Source organism: Asparagus officinalis, chromosome 8 (assembly GCF_001876935.1).
Source record: "Asparagus officinalis chromosome 8, Aspof.V1, whole genome shotgun sequence".
NCBI lineage: Eukaryota > Viridiplantae > Streptophyta > Magnoliopsida > Asparagales > Asparagaceae > Asparagus > Asparagus officinalis.
Window position 1 is genome coordinate 113,104,542 of NC_033801.1, and position 21,661 is coordinate 113,126,202.

The following is a 21,661-nucleotide window of genomic DNA, read 5'->3' on the forward strand; positions in this document are numbered from 1 at the left end:
AGTTTATGATTCCATAAATTAATGTTTCCTTTTGTATTGAAGATTAAAGTATGAAAGTTTTTAACGCCCCTGGTTTCAACAAGGCTGCAGTCCGAGGTGAAACCAAGAATGTCAAACATGCCATGCACTATACCGTGTAATAACATGTTTCTCCATCATAATAAATATCTATCACTGATATGAATCAATAACGGGTGTAGGTACAAAAATAGGAAAAAGAGAATGTACATAAGAAATATTAAACAACAGATACTCTGAAGGAAATAACCACCACTGATATGAATAAATCAATCTCTGAAAAAGGAACAACCTCTGAGTTAAATACAAATGCCTCGACATAGACAATCAAATGAAATGACATTAAGGCACCTCGCCTTTACAAAGCTAGAAATAACATCTCAATATTGATAAACAAAATCATCAAGGAGTCCTAACAATAAACTGCTAATAAAATATCTATAAATAGTAACTAGAGCAAATCCATCAAGCTACGACTCTCTATGCATCATGGAGGTTTGATATTTAGAAATTTACAACATGAGCATAGTACGTCGAGCGAAATAATCCAAACAAGGAAACCCTTTTATATATACCATATGTCTCAAATTATAAATTCCTAAATACCAAATCCAAAAGCTACATTGCGGAGCAATAATGAAAGACAGCTCCTCTAAATACTAAATCCAAAAGCTACAGTGTGGAGCAATAATGAAAGACAACTCCATCTCCAATCATACTATCAATATGTCCTGACTGATGCCAGATACTTGTCCAACACATGGACTTCATCTACTATATGTTAGATAAGATAATTCAGATAAATGTCCAACACATAGACAGCATATGATAAATGCCCAACACATGGACTGCATATGATAAATGCCCAACATATGAACTGTATATAATAAATGCCCAACACATGGACTGTAACAGGTAAAATCCTAACACATGGACTATATGATCAAGGTCCAACACATGGACTGAAACGGGTAAATGTCCAATACATAGACTATACGATTAAGGTCCAACACATGGGCCACAATAGACAAGTGTTCAACACATGGACTAAAATAAGCAACTGTCCCACACATGGACTATATGATTAAGGTACAATACATGGGCCGCAATGGATAAGTGTCCAACACATAGACTGCAATAGATTATAATTTAAAAGCATATATATACACTATTTACTTTCATGTCTCGGTGAATTAAACAAGTCTCATATCTGTAGTCAACTCATGTACAAAATTCTCAGTGTTTAACAACCCCAAATAACCCAGAAATATTGCCAACCACACGAACATATGCACAACTGAACAGTGCAAAAAATTGACTCGCGGTCGACCGCCGTGCCCATCCCGGTCGACCGCACAGAGAGCAGGAACTTCTTGTTCTTCTGTGCTCCCCAGCGGTCGACCGCCGCGAGCCAAGACCGGTTGACCATGATCTATGGTCGACTGCAGTGCCTAGCACGGTCGATCGCGATCAAAACAAACACAAACCCTAAACCTGTGCACGCTACACGATCGACCGTCGCGCCCACCGCGGTCGACCGCGCAGATGCAGAAACTGTTTTCTAGTTTTTGTTCAACATGGTTTTGATCTTGAACTTCGTGTGTGATGTTTATATATATATGCAACCATATACATATGATTTAACATATGTGGAACATGAGATAAACAGTCTAATCACTATAGACAAAACGAAACAATTTAAAACATGCATATTCATGTCGAAACATTCGAAAATAATTATTTTTCTTTCAAACTCTTGTTTTAAAAATATTTTCAGATCTAGATCTGCATTAAGAAATTTGTGGGTGATCTTATTAACTAAAAACTTGTTCTCTTTGCAATATACAATAATAAGATCTATGTTTATACATAAAGTGATCTTATTAACTAAAAACTTGTTCTCTTTGCAATATACAATAATAAGATCTATGTTTATACATAAACTAGCATGTTAGGCTCATCTTTGCAATATACAATAATAAGATCTATGTTTATACATAAACTAGCATGTTAGGCTCACAAATCACAATAAAACAATTATTAAAAATCATTTAAAAACTGAGTGAGGGATTGGGCGAGATGAAACTTGCCTGAGGGGTATTAATGAACTCCCAAAAATGTGTGAGAAATATCCCTCGATGCCAAACACCACAAATCTCGCTTTCACCTCGCTTTTCGCCTCATGAAACTCTCCCGAGAACTCAAGTTTAGGGCTAGGGTTTGAGAGAGGAGGAGAGGGGATGCTAGGGTTTGGCACTCAGAAGAAAAGGGGTGATTTTCGTGTAAAAACATGTATATATATGACAGCAAACCCAAATAACTACAGCCTAAAACCTGAAACCCGAAATTGGAAAACACAGTCTGACTAAAAACATATTCTTCGGTATTTTAGCTGTAACTTTCGCATCCAATCTCGGAATTAGGTGATTAAAGATTTTTTGGAAATCTGCTAAAGATACCTACAACCTTACTCTTTTAAGTTTTTTCCAAATTCATACTTTATCAGTGTGTAAAATACAAAATCTATCTACTAGTCATAAATTTTTAGATTTATACATCGAGCATGTTTTGTACATTTGCACTCATATATACATATATACTTTGAATTGATCTCAAATCAATTCCTATCATACTCAAACATCACAATATGTCATTTATCAATATAAAATATTTATTATTATTTATCACAAAATATTCAAATTTTCGGGGTTTTACATTCTTCCTCCCTTAAAGAATTTCGTCCTCGAAATTTCGCAACGTATCTTGAGAATTAATAATATGAGAAAGGCACTAAGAAGGGATAATCCAACCCTCCCATACACATCTTATACAATTAATCTTTAGATATGAATCACTAGCAATATCTATGCTTAACAGTCTAAAATACGGATACTCCCACTTAACCCCTAACTAAATGGAACTAGTACGTCGGACGAAAAATCTAAACAAAAACCCCCCATATATATATACCATGTGTTCCAAATGATTAGGAGCTAAGTGTTAATACCCTCATTCTAGCGTTAAATGTAAATATGATCATATAGAAAAATTAAAAATCATAAATATCAATAAGCCATAACCAAATCAATTTATCCACTCAAATAGGTGCGGGTAGTCGCGACACATATCCTCCTCGCGCTCCCAAGAAGCCTCCTCAGCCCTTTTTCCTTCTCTATTGAACTTTAACTTAAGGTATTACTTTCTTTCTAAATCTCTCATACTTTCTAGCAAGAATACAACCCGTGATCTCCATGGTAGTTAAAACTATCGGAAACTCAAATCCTGGTGCATCAATCACCCTCTACTATTCCTCGTCTTGCAATTACTTCTTAATCATCAAAACATGGAAATCATCTTGTATACTCAACATCGATGCTATAAGATCTAGCCGATACGAAATAGCTCCAAAATGCTCAACTCTCACGAACGAATCAATATACCTCGGGGTAAACTTTCCCTGTCTACCAAATTGCTGAATTCCCTAACATGGAAATCTATAACACATGCCCGCAACATGTTCTTCAACATTTGTGTCTGGAACTCCATTCAAATCTTACGATCTCTTGGATGAATATCTTCGCATAAGTCTCCTCCATGTAAGTCATCCTTACTGGTATAAAATGTGCTGACTTTGCCAATCGATCAACTATCACCCAAACTAAGTTGTTCCCTTTCTTCGACTTCGACAACCCTACAATAAAGTCCATAGAAATGTTTGCCTACTTCCACTCTGGAATGGGCAGGGGCTGAAGTGTCCCTGCTGGTCTCTGATGCTCTGTCTTCACTTGCTGACAGGTGAAACATTTAATCACATAATCTGCAATCTCTCTACGCATGTCATTCCACTAAAAATGTCTCCTCATAACCTTGTACATCTTGGTGGTTCCTGGATGTACTGAATATATGGTACGATGTGCTTCATCAAGCAACTACCTCTTCAGCTCTATACTAGATGGCATAACTAATCGACCCTTTATCTAATGGCCTCCATCTGCTTCAATGGTCCAATCATCATTGGGCTCTTTGGAAATCTCCTCCTCTCGGATTTGAATCCAAGAATCCTCTAACTGAGCTCTGACTACTCTATCCCTCCAAAATGGCTGCACTGATATAGCTCTCAAGTATGCGCTAGCCCCACCAAACTCTGGCCTAAAATCGAACTAGCTAAGAGTGAGAAGATCCCAAAACAACAAATACCTCAAAGCCGCAATCTGATGTCGACGCTTCCTACTCAAAGCATCTGCTACGACGTTCGTCTTCCCCGGATGATACTGAATCATAAATTCGTAGTCCTTGATGAACTCAATCCATCGCCACTACCTCTGATTAAATTCCTTCTGGGAAAAAAAGTACTTCAAACTCTGATGGTCTGTGAAAAGCTCAAACTGAACTCCATATAAGTAGTGTCTCCACGCCTTTAGCGCCAATACTACCGCTGCTAACTCCAAATCATGGGTGGGGTAGTTCTGCTCATGTACCCTCAACTGCCGTAAGATGTATGCTACTACCCTCCGAGTCTGCATCAGAACACCTCCCAAACCTGCTAACGTCACATCCGTGTACACAACAAATATCCTGTCACTGCTCAGAATAGTAAGAACTGGCGCCGTAGTCAACTTAACCTTCCAGGTATCAAAGGCCATTTGACACTCTATGCTCCAAGTAAACTGTACACTCTTCTTCGTAAGGTGTATAAGTGGCATCATAATCTTCGAGAAGTCCTAATTGAACTTCCTATAATATCTGGCCAACCCAAAAAAGCTACGAATCTTGGTAACCGTCTTCGGCGGTTCCCAATCAACCACTGCTGAAATCTTAGCTGGGTCTAATGCTATGCCCTCTCTGCTAACAATATGGCCAAGAAACCTGACCTCAGAAATCTAAAACTCACACTTGCTGAACTTAGCATATAACTGATGTTTACGTAAGGTCTATAAAGCCAAACGTAGATGCTACTCGTGCTCCGACTCCAACCTCCAATAGATAAGAATATCATCAATGAACACAATCACAAACTGGTCCAAAAATAGATGGAAGACCTATTTCATCAAATCCATGAATACCGTGGGTGCATTGGTCAACCCAAATGGCATAACCAAAAACTCGAAGGACCTATATCGAGTCAGAAAGGCGGTCTTAGGAATATCCATCTCCTAAACCCGCAACTGATGATAATCAGAACGAAGATCAATCTTCAAGAAATGCTACGCTTTCCGCAGCTGATCGACCAAGTCATAAATCCTATCTAATCTGGAAAATAAACTTGTTCAACTCATAGAAATCTATACAAAATCATAAGATATCGTCCTTCTTCACGAAGAGGATCGGTGCTCCCCACGGAGAATGACTCCGGCGAATAAAACTCTAAGATAATAACTCGTTTATCTAAATTTATAGCTCCCTCATCTCAACATGTGTCGTACAATAGGGTGCTCGGGATATCGGTACTGTGCTCCGCTACAACTCGATGCAGGACTCAACCTCTCTTACCGGAGGTAACCTAGGTATGTCCTGAAAGACATCCTGATAAACTGAGACAACTCTAGTCTCACACAAATAAGCACTCCGATCCCTCAACATCACCTCCTCGACGTATGCCAGGAATGACTCCGCATTTTGGTTACCCTATGAGGTTGCTACTATCTACACAAACCCAACGAATGCTCACAAGCTTACTGTTTTAGTAAAACAGACGATATTAACATGATATGATGATAACCAATCTATACAGAAAACGACGTCGAAACCAATGTCCGCAACACGATCAGATCTATAAGAAAACTCGGACTCATCTAGTTCGATGACACATCTCCTACAAATACTCTCTAATAGGGATATCTCTCCTAGAGGAGTAGAGAGTGATAACAGAACACCTAAAGAACGTGCTACAAGCTGAAGCCTATCCATGAAGGCATAAAAGATAAGCGGAATTCCTGAATAAAACAAGGTTTGAGTTTGAAAGAAAATCACGAAGAAAGTTCTGCTCGTACCATGATCACGTGGTACAGCTATATAGATCCTGCCGGTAATGAAAAATATGTGGGACCATCTGTCCCTCATGAATCTCTTAGATAACGTAAATATGGTCTGTTGGTCCCTCAATCCTTTAGATAACAAGTAATACTTCATTCTCCGTTGTTGGCTGCAACAGTGGCTCTGAGACTGTTGACCCTGACCTCTGTCATGCTGGTCTTCTGCCGGTGCATTGTAAAAATCCTTCGATCTATGCTCGATCTTATTATAAATATAATCTGTATTCAAATTCCTGCATTGTTGCAGTGCTCTTGAATCATTTTGTGCTCTCTTCTTATACTATTCTTGTCGTTGTGGTAAAAATCCTTACCCCGCTATTAGGGTTCTCTAGATCCTTCAATAGATCTCTTACCCTTGTCATCGTTACCATGTTGGTTTTGATTTCTTCATTAATTACAGGCATATATCTCTGCTTCAATTCAACTAATTCTAACTGCTTGTTGAAGGAGTAAACAAACTTCTCCCAAATAATTGATATTCGCTGCTCCTGTGAAAATATAAAGCCTTTACTATTCTTTGTTGTCATTCCCCGATGATGCTCTTTATGATGAAAACATTTAACCTCTGGTTTGGTATTGAATCGACGTTAAGAAACCTTCACATATTCTTTTTATTTATATGTTGCATATCAATCCGGTGTGCCCTAAAACTATGGTGCTCTCAGTGTCTGATATCTTTCTTATTCTTTCAGAGCCAAGTCTCCCGTTCTGCGGCTCTATCAATAGCTGATTGTGATAGAACTCCTGAAAGTGGTACTGCTGACGAAAACGGATACACTTCTTGCTCCTCAAGTATTGTAAGATCTTATTGCTAACGGTGTCATAAAGTCGATCAAATACAATGGAGCCTGCTGTGGCTCGGCTCTACATGCCCAGTTCTCCAGGTATGAGTTTTACCTCGACCACATCTTCGTTTTTATATTTATAATATCAAAAGGAGAGCTTAATTATCACAGTAAATGAGATAAAAAATACACACACACACACACACACACACACACACACACACACACACACACACACACACACACACACACACACACACACACACACACACACACACACACACACATATATATATATATATATATAGGGGAAACTGATCATGAGCTTGAGCGTAGGAAATTTCCTGCGCTCCAGCTCATGTGGCCAATCGCGATTGGAGGGCTCTTCAGCGTAGGGTTTTTTTGAAAAAATCCCTGTGATTCTTAATTATACGTCTCTCTCCCCTCATGACCCTATTCAATGTTGAAGAATCCCCAAATTGAAGAGCCCTCCCCTCCTTGCGATCCCCAAATCGTCGACGCCCCAAATCACGTCGGCGGCCAGATCCTCACGTCGGAGCTCACGCCGAACCCCAGTTCACATTGGAGCTCACGTCGACACCCCAGGTCAAGTCAGAGCTCACGCCGACGCCCCAAATCGCGTCGGAGCTCACGCCGAAGCCCCAGCTCACGTCGGAGCTCACGCCGAAGCCCCCCTCGAAGTCCGTCCGTCGAACCCCCTCCCCCAACTCTCGACGCTCGCTCGTGACCCCCATCGAAGCTCCGACGCCGACGTGGGTCCGATCCCCCGCCGACCAAGTCTAACAGGTCAGTTCTTCCCCAGACTATCTCACTCTCTGCCAAAATTTTGTAATAAATTGAATCCCCCTGAACATTGTTGATAATCAGGGTTTTCTTTGTGAGGTATTGAAAACCCCCCTGAACATTGAAACCCCCCTACATTTGGCCTTGGTTCTTGTCATACGAGTGCTTGTGATTCTTGTACCTCTTGAAGGAAAACTGGACCACAACCAATTGTACTGTAACCTATTCTAATTAAAGACCTAATTAGAGACATATGTGCTGACAACAACCTCATCATACCATTTAACAAGGCAGAACTTTTGATATGTCAAATAAGCCAAGTTGTTGAGAATTATACATGTTGTGAAGTTGATACTGGAATAAATTGAGTAATTTTGATGGTAGGTGTGATATACATTACATAAAGTGAGATAAATTGCCTGGAACAAATTATGGTTGAGATAAATTGCAGAAGAAAAAAGTCCACAATTATGAGTGAGTCATTTTCTAAGAAGGAAAAAAGTTAAATTGACTTTTTGTATGAATTTTATCTTGTTTATGGTATGTTTGTTGCAGATAAAAGATGAAGAACTTTTCGGAAGAGTTCAGTGGAGAAGAAGATGAGGGTTTAGTTGAAAGAAGATGTTATTGTGGGTTAATTTGTAGAATATGGATGTGCAAGCAAGGACACAATAAGGGCTTGGAATTTTATGGATGCCCGAGATACAAGGGACCTAATCAAAAGGGTTGCAACTTCTTCGAATGGGTGGGTGATACCAAGAACATCACAAAAGGGCTGGAAAAGCTGGAAAAAAATGATGAGCTTTTGAAAAAAAATGCTGAATAATGTAATTTTATATTTAAAATTTATAAGTATCATTGTCCTGATAGTGTTGCTCTGTGTTATAGTCAAATGACTGAGCAACTTGTAGGAATGTTTCTTCGTGTTTGTATCAGTTTCATGATGTTTTTCTTGCTTCTGAAATTTTGTTGCTGTGTTGGTGTGATGGACATATTGTTGCTCCCTTTTTTGAAATTTTGTTATAGTCAAAGGCCTGAGCAACTTATAGGAATGTTTGTCTTTTGTTACTGAAGTTTGTATGTCTTTTGTTACTGAAGTTTGTATGAATTTTGTTACTGAAGTTTGTGATGGACATATTGTTGGAATGTTTGTCTTTTGTTACTGAAGTTTGTATGAATTTTGTTACTGAAGTTTGTGATGGACATATTGTTGCAGGACTGCAGTGGTGTATCAGTTTGTATGAATTTTGGGCTTGAGCAACTTATTTTGATTATTGACATGCTATAGTAGCTTTTTTTTAACCTTATGGGTTCTTATCCTCTGGGTTCTTATCAGTTTCAGGAACGGAGTTTGTATCAGCTTTTTTTGGACATGCTACAGTTCACCTTTGCTTTCAATTATGGGTTCTTATCCTCTGGGTCCTTTTGTTACAGCCTTTTTATATCACTTTTTATAACTGCAGTTTGTATCAGTTTCAGGACTGCATGACAATGTAAAAACTTGTAAACACCAGACAACCAAAACTGTTAATATGTGCAAGGTTGTGACATACTCCAAAACATGAGGAGACATCAGCTCAAAAAGAAAAAAAAAACATCTGCATCACCACAAAACATGAGGAGACAACAGCTCCCAAAAAAAAGTACTCATATCACATAAAAGGACACAGCTCATCATCCAAATCGTCAAATCTCTTCAATTTAGTTTTTGTAGGAAGTTCATCTAAGCAAACTATCTCCCCTGTAGAAGCTGTAGTGGCATCAATCCCAACCCCTATTCCTGGTTGACCTCTTCCTCTTCCTTGTATGGTTCATTGTCACTTCATACTTGTAAGGAAGATAAACAGGGACATGTGGGAAAACTCAGCTCTCATGAAACTGGATTTAAGTAAAACTCAACTCATCAGCAAAACTCAACTCTCATGAAGTCAAGATTGTAGTAAAAAGAATATATGAGTAGCTAAATTTGTGAGTAGCTAAATTCTGTAGACAATATTTGAGTAAAATGATAATGGTAGAGTTATTGTCATATGGGAAAATAAATAGGTACATGTTGCATTGTGTTTAAACTATGCACCAGGTCAAGAAATCAAGTGAGATCATTCACAACAATTGTGTTTAAACTATGCACCAGGTCAAGAAATCAAGTGAAAAGGCTGATGCCCATGTCCATAAAGAAATCAAGTGAGATCATTCACAACAATTGTGTTTAAACTATGCACCAGGTCAATATGAAAAGGCTGATGCCCATGTCCATAAAGAAAACTTTAGATAATTAAGTTTTTGTGTTTAAACCACTCCCTTTCCATCAAGAAGTAAAGTGAGATCATTAGCAACTTACAAGTCTCCTTTCTCATCTGACATGGTTAAAACAAACACAAAACAAGATCATAACATAAATGATCGGCAATATTGTGCTTTATTCTCTTCCTGCTATGCACAAGGTCCAAATTGATAACAGAATGAATGTACCAGGTCCAAATTATGCACCAGTTCCAAATTAGCTACTTACAGGTCCAAACTATGCTTAAAAAGTGCATCTCCATAAACTTTGTTCATTAGTCTTGTTTGTCAGTTTCGCTGCATAAAATATCAAAGATAAAATTAATAATATGATTTAAGTAATAAAATATTTTAACTTGTTAATGTAATTAAACATATCTGGGCTTGTTAACTGTACAGCTAGTCCTATAATGTCCAAGTTGTTCACATCTACTACATGTACGCTTTTGCCTCTCTTTCTTTTCTTGTGCTTGTTCTAAAGTTGATTTAATTCTTGTAGCATTGCGTGGACGACCTTTGGTTCTTGCTTGCTTTTCTGGGTCACGAACTGTAATTTGTGGAATATGTTGGATTGTATCTGAAGTAGGTATCTGTGGAATATCCGAGTCCAGAATGTGGCTGCTACCAGCATCTATTGCTTGACACCCTCTGACTTCTTCTTCAACCCTCTCTATGAAAGTTGTTAACAAAGAATCAAGCTCATGCATTCTCTTATCTGACTCAAAGGCAAGCTCCAGTGCATTGTTGGTTTTTGCTTTCAAAGCCCAAGTTTTCAACAGATTTATTTTTTCTACACCGCCTGTAATGTTTTTGCCAAACACAACATTAGTAACTCCAATGTTACGATGTCGAGCATCTATAGTCCAACAGTGTAAAATATATGCACTGGGCAATGAACAACATTGTCTGTTGAACATTAGAGTGTACAATATATGTTTGCATAAAACACCACTATTCTCAAACATACCACAGCTGCAACTATACTGTAATTCTCTACATTCATCATAAGTAACAAACCTCCACTTTTCATTGCTTTCATCTAAGTTACCAACTCGCCATAAAGCAGACTTTTCTTCTTTGGTCACCTCTTGAAGGCCAAGAACACCACACCCTTTGATCTCATTCTGAAATACATGAAACATAGTGCGGGTATAACTACTTCTGGCTTGTCTTTCGATTGGATGCCCAAGGTGAAACTGCGGTTTTGTATTAAGAGTTCTAAAATCTTCATGTGCTTCACTCAATCGTCGGTGTGTCACGGCCTTTTCATATTGAGTTACAAATTCTTTTAACTGTGTTTGTGAATTCACATATCCATCAAAGAATGAGTTGATGCTTTCACTCCTTTGAGTTGATCTCATTCCTGCAAAAAAAATGCCTTTTAAGAAGCATGGCACCCAATGATCTCGATACATGTAAATATTTTGCAGCCATCCATCTTCTTCTTCTATTATCTTAAACTTCTCCTTCATCTCGAGCCAATCATTCCTGAAACAACCAAACAAATGTTTCTTCTTGTTCATCAGCTAGCAATGCGCAACCAAATAAAGTAGATTGCCTATGATGATTCACCCCAGTAAATGGTGCAAATGGAAGACTAAACTTGTTGGTTTTATAAGTCACATCAAACACAATAACATCATTAAACTTCAAATAAGTTGCTCTTGATTTTCCATCTGCCCAAAAAACACTTCTCATTTGTCCAGTGCAATCTACTTCCAATGCAAAATAAAAATCTGCATCACTAGCCGTCTTTCTTTGAAAATATTCGATAACAGATATACATTCATTACCAATATTGTTATGCCTTTGAGTTTTCATATAGTCAATGCATTGTTGTGGTGTCACTGATTCATCTTCTCTTCCACTTGTCGCGTTAATAACACGAGAAATAGTGGAAGGAGTAATACCTTCTTCTTGCAAACATTGAATAATTTTTTTACACCTTTTACTTCTATGAAATTGTTGTTGTGACCTGTGCATCTTTGCTTTATCTGGACTACTGAGCATGTGGTTTGTATGATCTTCAATAAAACCTACAACTTCCCATGTTTTATCCTCCAATAATTTTATTCTCATCATTGCTTTACAGCCAACTCTGGTCTCTCGCCGATGATTGATATTTTCCCTATATCTCTCTTGTCTTTATTAGATCTATAACCTTCTTTGTCACAAACAAATTTTCTATTCAACACTTGTTTATCTTTCTGGGAGTAATTCACTGAGCTTTTTCTGATTCCAAATCCCATCATCAAAGCATACGAGTTATAATAGTTGTAGGCCTCTTCATGACTACTAAACTTCATTCCTAAACACGGTTTTTCACCATTTTGCATTCTGAAAATAAATATAATTGGGGGTCAATATATAATGTTACTAAACGTTACTATTTCAAACAACATATTTCATGTCAGCAAAATTCATGACATTAATGAGGTACCTTGAAACAGGCATCGTTGTTGGAAAAGGCATGAAATCGTTGTTGTTGAAGCTATCACCATGAACATCTTCGCTACTATCACTAGGTTCAGCCATTTGTCTTCTTTTTACCCCCTGAAAGCTCTGAGAAATTGCTCCCCAGAAGACAATACCAAAATGACTGCCAAAAAAAATTTAAGAACTGAGAATTAGAAAAAACAAAGCGATGAATGAAATTTTTCAGTTAGCATTCAAGTGGTCAATGTAAGAAAATCAGCCTCAAATCACCGGAAAAAAACCCGAAGCACTCGTATGACAAGAACCAAGGCCAAATTCAGGGGAGTTTCAATGTTCAGGGGGGTTTCAATACCTCACAAAGAAAACCCTGATTATCAACAATGTTCAGGGGGATTCAATTTATTACAAAATTGGAACTCAGAAGAAAATGGGTGATTTTCGTGTAAAAACATGTATATATATGACAACAAACCCGAATAACTACAGCCCAAACCCGAAACCCGAAACTGAAAAACACAGTCTGACTAGAAACATACTCTTTTGGTATTTTTGGCTGTAACTTTCGCATCCGATCTCAGACTGAGGTGATTAAAGATTTGTTGGAAAGCTGTTGAAGATACTAAAGCTTTAATCTTTTAAGTTTTTCCAAATTCATACTTCATAAGTGTATAAAATACAAAATCTCTCTACTGGTCATAAATTTTAGATTATACATCGCATTTTTGTGCATTTGCACTCATATATATCATATATACTTTGAATTTGATCTCAAATCAATTCCTATCATACTCAACATTACAATATGTCATTTATACCTTAAAAATATTTATTATTATTTATCACAAAATATTCAAATTTTCGGGCGGTTTTACAAAGTTATAAGCACTTACTAATTTTGTTGCATTTTTCATGGAAAATGCGTTTTCAATTGGAAACAAAGTTGTTCACTATGTTTCTCTAAGTGAAATCGTTTGTGCTCTTTTGATAGATATGTCTTATGTTAATATTAATTCAAGTGACTTGTGGACACTTGGGAAAAGCTACTTATTCCTTTTACTTCTCCATTTGAAATGAAAACAATTTAATTCTTTCGAAGTATATCTCTAAACTTTTCAATATTTCTCCATACGTAACTCCAAATATTTTATTACCTTGTAAATATTATAAACATCAGAGATTAAGTTTGTAAAATATAATTAATTTAATACCAAGCTATATATTAATTTAATTAGTTATATGTGTAATATAGTCTTTTATTAAACTAATGCTACTTAAGGGTAAATTACACAAAACCCCCAAGGAACTTTCAACATTTTGTAGTAAATCTTGAATAACTTTCAAAATCTATAAAAACTTCTTTAATAATTTTTTGGAATTGCAAAAAAACCCAATAAATTGCCGTGTTTTTAGATAAACCCTATAAATTAGAACAGAAAAACTACACAAAGGCATTTTGAAAGGTATCAGGATCTTAACGTAATTTAGCCAATAGATATTGAGGTTTACTACAAAAGTTATTGAGGATTCATTGATAATTTGGCAAATGCTCTAAATTTAAGTTTTATTTTCTATTGATGCAAGCTCCCTATCAAATCTTGCCCCAAACGATGTAAACATAAAAATAACGTTGTATATTCTGGTGTAGCTTCAAAACTCAATTGCCTTTGATGATTGCATTGCATAAAGGGCATATAATTCATTTAGAATATTCACATCTACTAGATGGATTTTACCGTTGTGACGGCAAAATGTTTAGAGGCGTGTTCAAACTTTTTTGCTTCTCAATAGACACAAGACTTTGGAGTGCGTAGCTTATATAGTAAAGAACATACCAGATCATGAAGGAATTTGCCCTAGGCACATATATAAATATTTAAAAGATTTTAGTTATTTGTTTCTTTGGTTTTTTCTTGATATATATATATATATATATATATATATATATATATATAACATATCACAATACGAATTCATAACAGATAGAATTTACGCAAATACCTTCAATCAACATAAAATAGTTGTCATAAAAAAATATTCTTAAATATTTAGATATACGCATATATCGTCCTCACTCATACTAGGAAATTCTTATCGGACTCTATACATCAATCCTAGGAAACTCTAACCTAGCTCCACGACTCGATACAGGATGATCCTAAGAATACTAGAACTAGAGCTCTGATACCAATTGTAACGCCCCTGGTTTCAACAAGACTGTAGTCCGAGGTGAAACCAAGAATGTCAAACCTGCCATGTACTACACCGTGTAATAACATGTTTCACCATCACAATAAATATCTATCTAGTAGAATCAATAACATGTGTAGGTACAAAAACAGGCAAAAGAGAATGTACAGAAGAAATATTAAACAATAGATACTCTGAAGGAAATAGCCACCACTGATATGAATAAATCAATCTCTGAAAAAGGAACAACCTCTGAGTTAAATACAAATGTCTCGACATAGACAATCAAATGAAATGACATTAAGGCACCTCGCCTTTACAAAGCTAGAAATAACATCTCAATGTTCATAAACAAAATCATCGTGGAGTCCTAACAATAAACTGCTAATAAAATATCTATAAATAGTAACTAGAGCAAATCCATCAAGCTACGGCTCTCCATACACCTGGCTCGTTACCTGAAAGTGGGGAAACAACGAGCGTCAAAGTGCTATAGCGAGTAACATCTCAACCAACCCCAGAAAGAAGGGCTAGAAGGATAAGAAAATAGTTGTTAATACATATAGATAAACAATCATCTACTCTGAAATAAAAGGAGGTTTGATATTTAGAAATTTACAACACGAGCATGGTACATCGAGCAAAATAATCCAAACAAGGAAACCCTCATGTATATACCATATGTGTCAAATTGTAAATCCCTAAATACCAAATCCAAAAGCTACATTGTGGAGCAATAATGAAAGATAGCTCCTCTAAATACCAAATCCAAAAGCTACAGTGTGGAGTAATAATGAAAGATAGCTCCATCTCCAATCATACTATCAATATGTCCTGACTGATGCCAGATACTTATCCAACACATGGACTTTATCTACTATATGTTAGATAAGATAATTCAGATAAATGTCCAACACATGGACAACATATGATAAATGCCCAACACATGGACTGCATATAATAAATACCCAACACATGGACTGCATATGATAAATGCCCAACACATGGACTATAACAGGTAAAAGCCCAACACATGGACTATATATGATCAAGGTCCAACACATGGACTGAAACAAGTAAATGTCCAATACATGGACTATATGATTAAGGTCCAACAAATGGGCCGCAATAGACATGTGTCCAACACATGGACTGAAATAAGCAAATGTCCCACACATGAACTATATGATTCAGGTCCAACACATGGGCCACAATGGATAAGTGGCCAACATATGGACTACAATAGATTACAATTTAAAAGCATATGTATATACTATTTACTCTCATGTCTCGGTGAATTTAACAAGTCTTAAGTCTGTAGTCAACTCATGTACAAAATTCTCGGTGTTTAACAACCCTAAATAACCCAAAAATATTGCCAGCCACACGAACATATGCACAACTGAACAGTGTAAAAAATTAACTCGCGGTCGACCGTCGTGCCACCCCGGTCGACCGCACAGAGAGCATGAACTTCCTGTTCTTATGTGCTCTCTAGCAGTCGACCGCCGAACCAAGCCCGGTCGACCGCGATTGACGGTCGACTGCAGTGCCCAGCATGGTCGGTCGTGATGAAAACAAACACAAACCCTCAACCTGTGCACGCTACGCGGTCGACCGCCGCGCCCACCACGGTCGACCACGCAGAAGCAGAAACTATTTTCTAGTTTTGTTCAACGTGGTTTTGATCTCGAACTTCGTGTGTGATGTTTATATATATATATGCAACCCTATACATATGATTTAACATATCTGGAACATGAGATAAACAGTCTAATCACTATAGACAAAATGAAACAATTTAAAACATGCATATTCATGTCGAAACCTTTGAAAACAATTATTTTTCTTTCAAACTCTTGTTTTAAAAATATTTTTAGATCTAGATATGCATTAAGAAATTCGTGAGTGATCTTATTAACTGAAAACTTGTTTTCTTTGCAATATACAATAATAAGATCTATGTTTATACATAAACTAGCATGTTAGACTCACAAATCACAATAAAACAATTATTAAAAAGCATTTAAAAACTAGGTGAGAGATTGGGCGAGATGAAACTCGCCTGATGGGTATTGATGAACTCCCAAAAACACGTGAGAAAGATCCTTTGATGCCAAACATCGTAAATTTCGCATTCTCCTCGCTTTTCGCCTCATGAAACTCTCCCGAGAACTCAAGTTTAGGGCTAGGATTTGAGAGAGGAGGAGAGGGGATGCTAGGGTTTGGAACTCAGAAGAAAATGGGTGATTTTCGTGTAAAAACATGTATATATATGACAACAAACCCGAATAACTACAGCCCAAAACCCGAAACCCGAAACTGAAAAACACAGTCTGACTAGAAACATACTCTTTGGTATTTTGGCTGTAACTTTCGCATCCGATCTCAGACTGAGGTGATTAAAGATTTGTTGGAAAGCTGTTGAAGATACCTAAAGCTTTAATCTTTTAAGTTTTTCCAAATTCATACTTCATAAGTGTATAAAATACAAAATCTCTCTACTGGTCATAAATTTTTAGATTTATACATCGCATGTTTTGTGCATTTGCACTCATATATACATATATACTTTGAATTGATCTCAAATCAATTCCTATCATACTCAAACATTACAATATGTCATTTATCACCTTAAAATATTTATTATTATTTATCACAAAATATTCAAATTTTCGGGGGTTTTACAAAGTTATAAGCACTTACTAATTTTGTTGCATTTTTCATGGAAAATGCGTTTTCAATTGGAACAAAGTTGTTCACTATGTTCTCTAAGTGAAATCGTTTGGTGCTTCTTTGATAGATATGTCTTATGTTAATATTAATTCAAGTGACTTGTGGACACTTGGAAAAGCTAGGCTTATTCCTTTTACTTCTCCATTTGAAATGAAAACAATTTAATTCTTTCGAAGTATATCTCTAAACTTTTCAATATTTTCTCCATACGTAACTCCAAATATTTTATTACCTTGTAAATATTATAAACATCAGAGATTAATGGTTGTAAAATATAATTAATTAATACCAAGCTATATATTATATTTTAATTAGTTATATGTGTAATATAGTCTTTTATTAACTAATGCTACTTAAGGGTAAATTACACAAACCCCCAAGAACTTTCAACATTTTGTAGTAAATCTTGAATAACTTTCAAAATCTAAGAAAAAACTTCTTTAATAATTTTTGGAATTGCAAAAAAACCCAATAAATTGCCGTGTTTTTAGATAAACCCTATAAATTAGAACAGAAAAACTACACAAAAAGGCATTTTGAAAGGTATCAGGATCTTAACGTAATTTAGCCAATAGATATTGAGGTTTACTACAAAAGTTATTGAGGATTCATTGATATATTTGGCATAATGCTCTAAATGTAAAGTTTTATTTTCTATTTGATGCAAGCTCCCTATCAAATCTTGCCCCAAACGATGTAAACATAAAAATAACGTTGTATATTCTGGTGTAGCTTCAAAACTCAATTGCCTTTGATGATTGCATTGCATAAAGGGCATATAATTCATTTAGAATATTCACATCTACTAGATGGATTTTACCGTTGTGACGGCAAAATGTTAGAGGCTCGTGTTCAAACTTTTATGCTTCTCAATAGACACAAGACTTTGGAGTGCGTAGCTTATATAGTAAAGAACATACCAGATCATGAAGAATTTGCCCTAGCACATATATAAATATTTAATAAACTAATATATAATGTTATATAAATCTTTTAATAAATTATAAAGTATATCTACACCAGCCTTGATGCTCATATGCCACTAGTAGGGCTCCACAAAATAAGTCAACTTTACGTTATCATTTGCTATTAGTAGTATTATCGGTAGAGTCATTACTTTGCCTCTTTCTTTTATTATTTGTACTTCTCTGAATATAAGCTTTCTTCTGCTCATCACTCAACTGAGCATATTTGGTTTTTCTAATAGTGGAGAGTGGATTGTTCTATTCTATTTAAGAAATGTTCATATGGTCTTATTAATACATATGCAAACCTTGGCTTGAAGCCATTTTGAATAAGGTCCTTTATGCTAGAAAGTATTGTATAAGGGTTATGTAATCCAAAAACTAGAGAATAAATTTCTACAAAGGAAAATCATATGTCATATTACCATTAATTTATAAATACATATGAGCAATGTAGACAGTTAGACAAAGTAGCGTATATTTTCATGAAAATTCAATAGTAAATAAATAACTATAATTATTATCACAATTGAATTGTAAAAATTATTGACATTCTTTACTAACCTGATACTCGTAATTATAGAATAAATCTTGAGTACGAAATTGGAATTGAGATGATATTATCCTACAGGTAAACACGTACATATTAAAAAATAAAAACCATAAGAAAATTATATCAAAAAAGTATTGGTACACAATAGTTGATTACAATTATAATTTCTTTTTTAAGGTGATATATAGATAATATGGGCCTTCGTTCATTTAGGAAATCAATGGGGTGTGTCATGCAAAACTGGAAGTATTATGGGGCTTAACTGCAAAACTACACTTGTAAGTTTGGACAGTGCATGAGCAGAGTATGGGTAGGGTCTTTGAAGTATAGAGAGTATTGTATAAGATTGAGAACTTAATTATATATGTAGACATATATGCTAATAAGAAGAAAATAACAAAGACACATACCTATAGATAGGCCTGTCCATCCGGGCCGGTCCGTGCTGGGCAAAACCGGAGCCCGGACCCGGACCCGAGTACCCCGGGCCGGGTCCGGGCCCGGGCCGCCCAACCGAGCGCGGCTCCGCGGTCGGCCCGTATTCTCTCAATTTTTCCTTTACTTTTTTTTTTTTGATAAAAAATACTAAAAAATTAGTATATAAATTTATTATATTTTTATATAATTATGTATTAGTTATACTTATAAATTATTATCGTAACTATATATTTATCATAATTATATATACATATATTATATGTAAATATATTATATATATTTATAATCTATACTTGAGAGAGTAGAAAATCAGCATAAGTAGGCCATTGGCCCGTTGGGCCAATGCCGGAAGAAGTAGTAGTCGTTGTATTACTATACTTATATACTAAGAGAGAGAGAGTATACACACACATATTATACATAGATAAGAGAGAGTATACTTATATAAGAGAGAGTATACATATATAAGAGAGAGTATACCTTTATAAGAGGGAGTATACATATTATACATATATAAATAAGAGAGATGTATACCTATTATAACTTATATAAGAGCAGAGTATACATATATAAGAGAGAGTATATTATATATACATATATACTATAGAGCAGAGGTATAACACACACACATATTATACATATTATAACGAGCAGAGTATACTTATATATACATATATACTAAGAGAGAGATAGAGTAATATATATACACACATATATATTATCATAATAAAGAGAGTGTATACTTATATATACTTATATAAGAGAGGTCTATACATATATACAGAGAGGAAGTATACTTTAATATACATATATACTAAGAGGAGAGAGCTATACACACAACACATATTATACATATATAAGAGAGAGTATACTTGTATATACATTATATGACTAAGAGAGAGAGAAGAGAGTATATATACACACACACATATATTATACATATATAAGAGAGTGTATACTTATATATACTTATAAGAGAGAGTATACATGTATAAGAGGAGAGTATACTTATTATATACATATATACTAATAGAGGAGGAGAGTATATACAGCACACACACACACATATTTATACAATATATAAGCAGAGAGTATACTTATATATAACATATATACTAAGACGAGAGGTATATATATACAGCACATATATCTATTAGCATATATAAGAGAGTGTATACCTATATATATTATATAAGAGAGAGTATACATATAATGAGAGAGAGTAATACTTATTATACATGTATGAGTATCAATAAAGAGTATATATATACATACCTACATACATTATACATATATAGAGAGGGAATATATATACACAGCACACATATTATACATATATAGAAATATATTATATATATATCATATTATATATATATATATATAGTATATATAGTTATCATATATAAAATATATATATATACAATATTATACATTATATAATACATATAAAAAATAAAAAATAAAAAAAAAAATTAATAAATACTATTCCGGGCCGCGGCCGCGCCTGGCGCGCGCACCAAAAAAGCCGGCCGGGCCCGGGGCACCAAAAAGCGGCCGCGGGCCCGGGCACCAAAAGCCGGCCCCGCGGCCCGCGGCGGAGCCGGACTTGGCCCGGGTTTTCCAGCGGCCGGTCGCGGCGGGCCGACGCGGGGCCGGGCTTCCGGCGGCGACGGAGGGGGGTCGGCCGGCTCCCGGGGCCGGGCTCCGGGCCGGGCCGGGGCCGGGCTCCGGGCCGGCGGGCTTTTTGGACAGCTCTACCTATAGAAGGAGGTGAAAGTGCAATGAAAGTTGTTCTAAATTTCTTGGCTTATATATATTGTTATGTGATGTTACATGTGAGAGGATAACAATTGCAAATAGAGTTCTATTAAATAATACTAGTATAATTTCTTAAACTTTGAAATACTATGATTTTCACCTTGCTTCATTATGTTATATATCATAATAATTTTAAATTAGTAACTCAGCATACTTCAAGAAAAGTCCAGTTTTAAATTGTAGGATTTCTATTCCTATCAAAACGCGTTTAAGGTCTAAGTATGGTTATGCATAAATATTTTTAAACAAAGGCACTACTAAATCCTATTGTAGAATTTCTATTCCTATCAAAACACGTTTAGGGTCATTAAATCCGATTGTAGGATTTCTATTCCTATCAAAATACGTTTACGGTCAAAGCATGGTAATGGATAAATTTTTTTAAATAAAGGCACTAAATTGAAACCTAAGAATTATATTCCTATCAAAGCACGGTTATGGATAAATTTTTTAAATAAGTTAACTTACTCTTACTTAATAGATTAGTATTTGAATTCCAATGGTATTTTTATCTACCAAAAGATTTTTACGAACTCATGATTTTAAAGAGAGTATGATATGATATGATATGATTATAAATAATTTATTAAGGAGCGGTCATCGTCC

The 21,661-nt window shown here is 35.7% G+C and overlaps 2 protein-coding genes across 2 annotated transcripts; both read right to left on the minus strand.

The window, feature by feature from the left end:
* LOC109821735 (protein FAR1-RELATED SEQUENCE 5-like) lies at window positions 9,977-11,283 on the minus strand. Its single transcript, XM_020387897.1, has 3 exons — window positions 10,890-11,283; window positions 10,437-10,778; window positions 9,977-9,996 (listed from the first exon to the last, which is right to left on the minus strand). Exons 1-3 carry the CDS (start codon window positions 11,281-11,283, stop codon window positions 9,977-9,979), a joined length of 756 nt encoding a protein of 251 aa, XP_020243486.1.
* Window positions 12,001-12,457, minus strand: LOC109821736 (protein FAR1-RELATED SEQUENCE 7-like). Its single transcript, XM_020387899.1, has 2 exons — window positions 12,363-12,457; window positions 12,001-12,259 (listed from the first exon to the last, which is right to left on the minus strand). The coding sequence occupies exons 1-2, from the start codon at window positions 12,455-12,457 to the stop codon at window positions 12,001-12,003; spliced, it is 354 nt and encodes a 117-aa protein (XP_020243488.1).